The sequence below is a fragment of the Rhinolophus hipposideros genome (assembly GCF_964194185.1).
Source record: "Rhinolophus hipposideros genome assembly, chromosome: 9".
Classification (NCBI taxonomy): Eukaryota; Metazoa; Chordata; class Mammalia; order Chiroptera; family Rhinolophidae; genus Rhinolophus; species Rhinolophus hipposideros.
In genome coordinates this window covers 90,195,366-90,203,614 of record NC_138055.1, presented here as the reverse complement: position 1 = coordinate 90,203,614, position 8,249 = coordinate 90,195,366, and the positions used below count along the sequence as shown (strand labels likewise).

General features: G+C 51.2%; 1 protein-coding gene across 2 annotated transcripts; it reads left to right on the top strand.

Annotated features, from left to right (window-relative positions):
• The first annotated feature begins 948 nt into the window (after positions 1-948).
• Positions 949-5,470, top strand: FBXL14 (F-box and leucine rich repeat protein 14). Of its 2 annotated transcripts, XM_081061557.1 has the most exons (2): positions 949-2,253; positions 3,636-5,261. In XM_081061557.1, the coding sequence occupies exons 1-2, from the start codon at positions 1,102-1,104 to the stop codon at positions 3,669-3,671; spliced, it is 1,188 nt and encodes a 395-aa protein (XP_080917683.1). In that variant the 5' UTR covers positions 949-1,101; the 3' UTR covers positions 3,672-5,261. The 2 variants fall into 2 exon arrangements, with proteins under 2 accessions (XP_080917683.1, XP_080917682.1); XM_081061556.1 differs by having other exon boundaries at positions 949-5,470.
• The last annotated feature ends 2,779 nt before the right edge of the window (positions 5,471-8,249 follow it).

Below are 8,249 nucleotides of genomic sequence, written 5' to 3'. Positions count from 1 at the left end.
GGGTCTTGCAGGGATAATACAAGGGAGAAGGGGGGGAAGGGTCAGGAACTGTCGGGGAAGCTCTGGGAAAAATCTGTGCAGACGTCAGTAGCAAAGGAAAAGAGCAGGAGCAAGGCTGGGGCGTGGCCCAGAAAGGGAATGGCTCAACAGCGGGCCACGGGGTGAAAAGGAGAAGGGTGGGGAAGAGCTTGGCTGACAGCGGCTCTCGAACGGCACCTACAGGGTTAAAACCCAAGGAAGGGGAGAGGCCGGACCCGGTTTCCAGGGCAACGGCTCCGCCAGTTCCGGCAGCGCAGGCCCGTACCACCGCGCCGAGCGCGCGGGGGGAGCCGAAGGGAGGAGGGCGGCGCGGAGGAGCAGTCGAGCTGAGGGTACGTCCCGGACGCTACCACCGGCGCCGCCCGCCTGCTCGCCCCGGGGTCCGCGCCGAGCCGCGCTCCGGCCGCCCGGCCGCCGCGTCCTCCGTGCCGGGCCGGCAGCTCCCAACTGGCAGCGGACGGCGAGGGCGAGGCAACGTGCGCCCGGCGGCCCAGAGTGGCCTCCGGGTCCCCCCGCCTGGGCGGCCGAGTGCGGGCGGCCCGGGCTGGGAGGTTTGAAAAGCGGCCGAGAGACAAAGGCAGCAGGAAGCCTCCTGGGCGCCCGGAGCCCGTGCGCGCAGCCCCCGGGGCCCCTCGCGGCCCGCCGGCCCGGAGCGGCGGCGGCGGCGGCAGTGGCAGTGGCGGCGGCAGGAGGCGGAGGATGCGGCAGGGGGCGTGGGAGCGGCGGCGGCGCGGGCGGAGCGGCGCGGCCCGGGCGCGGCGTGGTTAGACCCCAGGCGGCGGCGCGGCGCCGGCGGCCCGGCCGTCTGGGGAGTGAGTGCGGGGCGCCTTCCCCGCCCGGGATGTGAGGACCGAGCGGAGCCCGGGGCGGGGGGAGGGAAGGGAAGGGAGGCGACGCCGGCAGGAAGGAAGGACGGACGGACGGACCAGGAGGAGGAGCGGCGGCGGCAGCCGGAGCCGGAAGGCGGGGAGGGGCCGTCCGTTGGGCCCGAGGCGGCGGCGGCGGCCGGGCGACCCGCTCTCGGCGCCTCCTCCCCCCGGCGCCGCGGAGGAGGGGAGGAAGATGGAGACCCACATCTCCTGCCTGTTCCCCGAGCTGCTGGCCATGATCTTCGGCTACCTGGACGTCCGCGACAAGGGGCGCGCGGCGCAGGTGTGCGCGGCGTGGCGGGACGCCGCCTACCACAAGTCGGTGTGGCGGGGGGTGGAGGCCAAGCTGCACCTGCGCCGGGCCAACCCGTCGCTGTTCCCCAGCCTGCAGGCCCGGGGCATCCGCCGCGTGCAGATCCTGAGCCTGCGCCGCAGCCTGAGCTACGTGATCCAGGGCATGGCCGACATCGAGAGCCTCAACCTGAGCGGCTGCTACAACCTCACGGACAACGGGCTGGGCCACGCGTTCGTGCAGGAGATCAGCTCGCTGCGCGCCCTCAACCTGAGCCTCTGCAAGCAGGTCACCGACAGCAGCCTGGGCCGCATAGCCCAGTACCTCAAGGGCCTGGAGGTTCTGGAGCTGGGGGGCTGCAGCAACATCACCAACACCGGCCTCCTGCTCATCGCCTGGGGCCTGCAGCGCCTCAAGAGCCTTAACCTCCGCAGCTGCCGCCACCTCTCGGACGTGGGCATCGGGCACCTGGCCGGCATGACGCGCAGCGCGGCCGAGGGCTGCCTGGGCCTGGAACAGCTCACGCTGCAGGACTGTCAGAAGCTCACCGACCTTTCCCTAAAGCACATCTCCCGGGGGCTGACGGGCCTGCGGCTGCTCAACCTCAGCTTCTGCGGAGGCATCTCGGACGCGGGCCTCCTGCACCTGTCGCACATGGGCAACCTCCGCAGCCTTAACCTGCGCTCCTGCGACAACATCAGTGACACGGGCATCATGCATCTGGCCATGGGGAGCCTGCGCCTCTCCGGGCTGGACGTGTCGTTCTGCGACAAGGTGGGGGACCAGAGTCTGGCGTACATAGCGCAGGGGCTGGACGGCCTCAAGTCCCTCTCCCTCTGCTCCTGCCACATCAGCGACGATGGCATCAACCGCATGGTGCGGCAGATGCACGGGCTGCGCACGCTCAACATCGGACAGTGCGTGCGAATCACGGACAAGGGCCTGGAGCTGATCGCGGAGCACCTGAGCCAGCTCACGGGCATAGACCTGTATGGCTGCACCCGAATCACCAAGCGCGGCCTGGAGCGCATCACGCAGCTGCCCTGCCTCAAGGTACTCAACCTGGGACTCTGGCAGATGACGGACAGTGAGAAGGTCAGGTGAGGGCGGCAGCGCCCGCTCCCCTCGCCCCGCCCCGCCCGTCCTGTCAGCACCACGCCCCTCTCACTCCACACGCTTATACAGACGTAGATCACTGCAGCGGAGGAGGTGGGGGCAGTGACACGAAGCCTCAGGCTCCTTTTCTCCCCACTACACGTCCATTCATTGCATCCGGGGTTCCTCTGCTATCCCTATCGAACTCCCCTCTTTTTTAGCCTGAGGATGGAGAGAGGGACTCAGCTACTTACCACCCACTCCTCTCTACTGGGGGACCGAGGGCTGATTGAGCTACTGTATCCCCATTGCGTTGCATTTGAAAATGGGGGTGGAGGTGGGGAGTAACTAGTCCTCTGGACCCTGGGGAGTTGAGGAAAATGTCTGCCTTCACTTAAGCTTTCATTTAAATACTGTGATCTGGTTTTTATTTTGAAATGTATGAAAGCAAACCCAACTACAACGGCCTTTTCACCCTTCTTCCACTTTGTAACTAATCCCACTCTCTTCTCATCACTTCTTTTTTTACAGTACTGTTATTCACGTTCATTTCATTTTTATTGTCTTTTTTTTTCTTTTCTTGTTTTGAAGAAATTTGAAACATGGTCTTTTTTTTCTGCTTTAATATATTCTATACATTTTATACACACACACACACACACACACACACACATATGTCTGGCTACCTCGTTTTAGTTTACTTTTTTCTCTGAAGCCCTGGAATTCTACGAGAGAGATATTTTGAAACTAAAACATTTTTGTGCCTAGACTGGAAAGATGCCCATTGGGTTTGTACGTTTTTGTTTTGGCTTCTTCCCAAACCCTGTCCATCCAGTATGTCCCGCTTCCACATTCTGGCTATGCTTGTCTTTTTCTCCTTGTCCATTGGGATTTGAGGGCCCAACGATGTTCCTAAATCTTGACTTAATTTATAGCACAAATGTGTGGGAGAAAAGAGAGTTGGACTTTTTGTTTGTTTGTTTGAGATGTCTTGCAAATGATTATTATATATGCAAATTCTGCCCTACCCTCACCCTCTTCCAAGTTTCCCCCAAAAAAGGTCCCACAGTGAGGCTTCCTGTCGGAAGCAGAGGAGCAGAGTTGGCCTACAGAGCCCCTGGGGCTGTAATGTGAAGGGGAGGACACTGAAATTCTTGTCTTATCTCTGTTGTGTTAATAAAATGGGAGTTGTGGGTTTTAAAAAAATTCTGTTTCTAAATGAAATGGAGTAGATGACTTTATTTTGGTGGGGGTTGGGGCTTGTGGCTTTAAAAAAATCGCTTTTGAGTAGGATGTATATTTTTGTTGGATTTTTTTTGTTTGTTTGTTTATTTTTTTAGAATCCTCCACAGCAACATGCGAGACCATGGAGTTAAAGAAATCCAGAGACCTTTATCAAGTAATTATACTGTTTGTGAATTTGTATAAATAATAACAAAGATCCTCTTAAAACATTTATATTCTTACAGTAAAAGGTTAAACTGATATTTATATAATAAAAGAGGAAATATGAAGTATGTTTTTGAAAAAAAACAAAAAAACCTTGTATTTGTGAATTATTTTGAAGGCAGTGTGTGTTTGGGGACATGCTCAAGTCAGGTGCTTGTCTGTGTGCTTCCAAGTAAAAGGAAATCAGGCGTAGACCTCGGTCCATCCTCTATGCTATGAGTAAGCTCACAGTTAAACGTTTATTCTGTATAAGGTTTACTACTGACAGCTAAATGTTTTGTTTCTAGAAATGTGATGAGATTGGAGATTTATATAATTCTTGGTTTTCAACTGTCAACAACATGGAAATTTAAAGAAATTGAACAAAATGAAACATTTTTTAAAAACCAGATTTGTAAGAGTCACAATTTCCCCAGGGTGGCCAATTTTTTTGGGGGGTGGAAGTGACATCTAGGGGCACTGTTCAAAAAATGGGTCCTGAGATGTGGAAGTGGGGAAGAAAGATGGATTTCTTTGCACTTTGAGTGGGTGTAGGAGAATGTGAAATGCTGAGGGTGGAGGGAACTGAAGCCATTGTTCAGAAAAGTTAAAAGAGTGCTGTCCTTGCTCCCTGCTCGCCGGCTCAGTCATGCATACTGAATCTCACAGTGTGAGTGAGGGTCCTGGTGGAAAGGAGGAGGGCAGCTCAAGCCCTCTTTTTAACATTCTCCTCCAGGCCTGGCTGTATTTAAGCGTCTTCCTGGGGGATGGGGAGGTTGGCCAGGAGTTCTTGTCCATTTGCATTTTAAGCACTTCCAAAGCTGAGGGTGAGGGTTCTTAGGCTGAATTTGGGGCAGATAAATGAATACCAACAATTCCAGCAAAGCGTTCCCTTTAGACAATAACTAAATAACCTGACACCCTGCGGTTGGGCTGTGGAAACAGAAGAGTATAAATGCTGCAACAGTGGAGTAATTCATATTCTTGGTTTCACATAGGTCTTTCTTAGCTGTCTGAGATTTTTTAAACAAAAAATACTGATCCCAGCAAGAGCTGATAAGAGTAGTATAAAACTTTCTTGTATCAGCACCTCTTTCCAGGAAGAGAGCTAGAACCTAGGTTTCTCTTGGGATAAGACTGCTTTGTAAAATGTCCACGCTTTCTGTTAAGCGTATCACAAAAGCAGCACTGTTGGATTTTGGAGAGCCGGCACATTGGGTCTAACTGAGCCTGACACTAGACCCATCTTCCTTTTCTTTAGGGAAGGTGTAGGTCGCTTTCTTCCCTCGGAGGTTACAGTGCTTACTGCCGGGGGGGAAGTGCGAGCCCTGATAAGAAGCAGGGATGTAGAATTAGGGTCAGCTTTTAACTGAGCGTTGAACACTACGACGCTCGTGGGTTACACAAGCTATACGTTCTTAGACGGTTTTTCTTCTTCCACGAGACTGCGTGTCTGGCTAGACAGATTCGGTCAATAAAAATTTGAGCACTTCCTAAGTCTCAGGCTCCATGCTCACATTCTTCATATTATACGCAAAATAACCCTACCAACTGTAAACGGAAGGGTTTTCTGCTTTTCTGTTTGGTTTGGTTTTTACTTTAAAGGTTAAATATAAGCTTGACTAAAGGTTGGTAAATTACTGTTTGAAAATTGAGATCATGGGCCGACTGTCCTCTTCCTGAAATGGGCATACTTAATATATTTGGAGTGTCTCTGGAAATGATGAATAAACCACTTTCATCAGTCAAGGTTAACTTCTTATCTCTCAACTTTTTTGGATAGGAAGAAAGGAGTATGAGTTGAGAACCTATGGTGTTCAGTATGTACTGTATGGTACTTTGCATGGTACTTGTACATTTCTCCTTTTGGTCCTCAAAGCTACCTGCCGAAAACAGGTATCCTGTTTACCAGATACAGCATACAGCTCCGCATAAGCACCCTGCCACCAGCGGAGGAGAGCCAGAGCTCAGACCAGGCCCATTTCTAAAGCCCAGCTCCCTTCTGCTCTATGAGAAGGTTCAGTTATTGCTCATACCTTGGTTTCCAGTAGACGACCTCACAGAAGTGAGTGGTAGCTGTCTGAATGCAGTGTGGACAAGCTCATGCCGCAGGGCACTACTTTAAAGGGGACAGGCTCTCCACCATACCTACAAGAGTGGAAAGAAATGCTTTTAAAGAATAGAAGCACTAAAGAAAAGGAGCTGATACAGTTTGTGGGAGGTCCAAAAGTTAAAATTCACTTAAGGACAATTTTTAGAATAACAGAAAAAACCTGGTTCAGGTATTTGCTGAAATGTCAGAACTGAAAAGCCAAAGTAGGAACTCTAAACTTTATCATCTAGAAGTAATAAACCTCAAGAGAAACTGGGAAATAAGAAAGGGCTCCGCACACCTTTCTTTTCTAAGTCTCACTGGGCAGTAGCCCTGTGAGGTCTGTCTGTACCGCAGATGATATATAAATGCGACTGCGGGGTTCAGACAGTTTCTGCAGCCCCGAAAGGGCCATGGCAGGCCTCTAGCTAAGAGTGCTGGGCGTTGTTGCCCAACACTTTCTGCCCAATTCCTGAGTCCTAAGGCGTGGGGGGAGACTGGGGTGCCGGGGGCCGGGGGGGGGGGGTTCTATGGATTCCACATTTGGCACTAGTGACAAGTGTGCTTGCCTAAATTATAGTAAGCACACCCCTAAATAGTTAAGGAAACTCAAACTGATCTATTCTTTCATGGTTCAAATCTGCAACAAGGATCTGAAAAAGCAAATGTTCCTTTTATTGGAGTTTCTTTTCAAAGGTAAGAACTTGCTCTTCAAGAAGGACATACGATATGTAAACTGAAGCCTGGCCTGTCCTCCCAAAGCCTGCTGCTTTCCTGCAGTGGTTACTAGACAGATGACGGTTTGGGGACAGAGGTAAAACCTTTCACTTTGGGCTTAGAGAATTTGAACTCATTTTTCAAAGGGGAAAGGGTAGTGGCCCCAGGAACCACTGTGTTTCCAAAGAATAAGAGACTCTTGAGTATAAGATCAGATTTGTAAAACAAAACCAAGACACCCTGTAGCTTCTGACAACCTTCTCTTCCCAGGCTGCTACAGGAGAGCCGGGGCCTCCGCTCTCAGCCACTGCTCCAGAAAGGGGCTGTAGTAAGTCACCTCCATCTCCTGGGGAGGTCCTCTCTGTTGTCTTTCTCTTCCCTTTTAGGAGTTCATTCTAGCCCTTTAGTGGAGGGCAAGACCCGCATTTGGTGCCACTGTGAACCCGTGAGGAGTCAGGGGTGAGGCTTTTTTTTCTTTTTTAAAGATTTTTATTGGGGAAGGGGAACAGGACTTTCTTGGGGAACAGTGTGTACTTCCAGGACTTTTTCCGAGTCAAGTTGTTGTCCTTTCAGTCTTAGTTGTGGAGGGTGCAGTTCAGCTCCAGGTTCAGTTGCCGTTGCTAGTTGCAGGGGGCGCAGCCCACCATCCCTTGCAGGAGTCGAACCGGCAACCTTGTGGTTGAGAGGATGCGCTCCAACCAACTGAGCCATCCGGGAGGCAGCTCAGCTCAAGGTGCCGTGTTCAATCTTAGTTGCAGGGGGGAGAGCCCACCATCCCTTTGTGGGAGTCGAACCTTGGAAACCTTGTGGTTGAGAGCCCACTGGCCCATGTGGGAATCGAACCGGCAGCCTTCGGAGTTAGGAGCATGGAGCTCCAGCTGCCTGAGCCACCGGGCCGGCCCCTCAGGGGTGAGGCTTTTTGATTAAATAATGTGTATGAAGGGGAAAGCACAGGATTAGAAATCGGAAAGCTGCGTTTAATAAGCTTATGCCACTTACTTATCATTCTTGTCAATGGACTTGTTCAAACATTAGGTAGCAAGTTAAAATTTTCAAAGTGAATGTTGTCAAACAGACATTCATAGTTGGATTGGTGCAAACTATTTAGAACATCAAAGGTAAGTAAGTGCACAGATGGAGTAAGAGTGTGTGTGTACACACACACACACACACACACACACAATCTCAGGTCTTGGATAGAAAAGGGGTATTTCTAGATGACTGGTAAAGTTAAATGTCCACAAATGCTCAGTTTCAGTCTTTTCCTCTTTTCCAGGGAGTGCTCTGATTTTGACCATTGCTTGTACCAATCCAGCACATTTGGGATTATGTAGAGCCCAGTCTTCCAGTTAAGGTGCAAGAGAAAATAAGCTTGAGATCTTAATTATGCAGCACTAGCTAAACATAGAGAGGGGTATGTTTAGCACTCCCCCCAATGAAACAGTAGAAGTGCACTCCTCTGCCTGTTGTTAACCCAGAAAAGCATAGGTTTTTTAAAAAGACAAGTTTTTATTATCTCATTCTTCTTTGACTTTGAAAGGCAAAGGTCACATATTCTTTTAAGTTTGTTTTCATTTGTGAAAGTGGAAAGTACTCTCAGTTACAAAGAAGAGAAGAATGAGGTCTCGGGGACAGAAAAGAAACCCAGGTGGGATGTGATGTGGTATGCTGGGAGAATTTAGGCATCACACAGTGTTCAATTTCTCTGTCTTAAAAT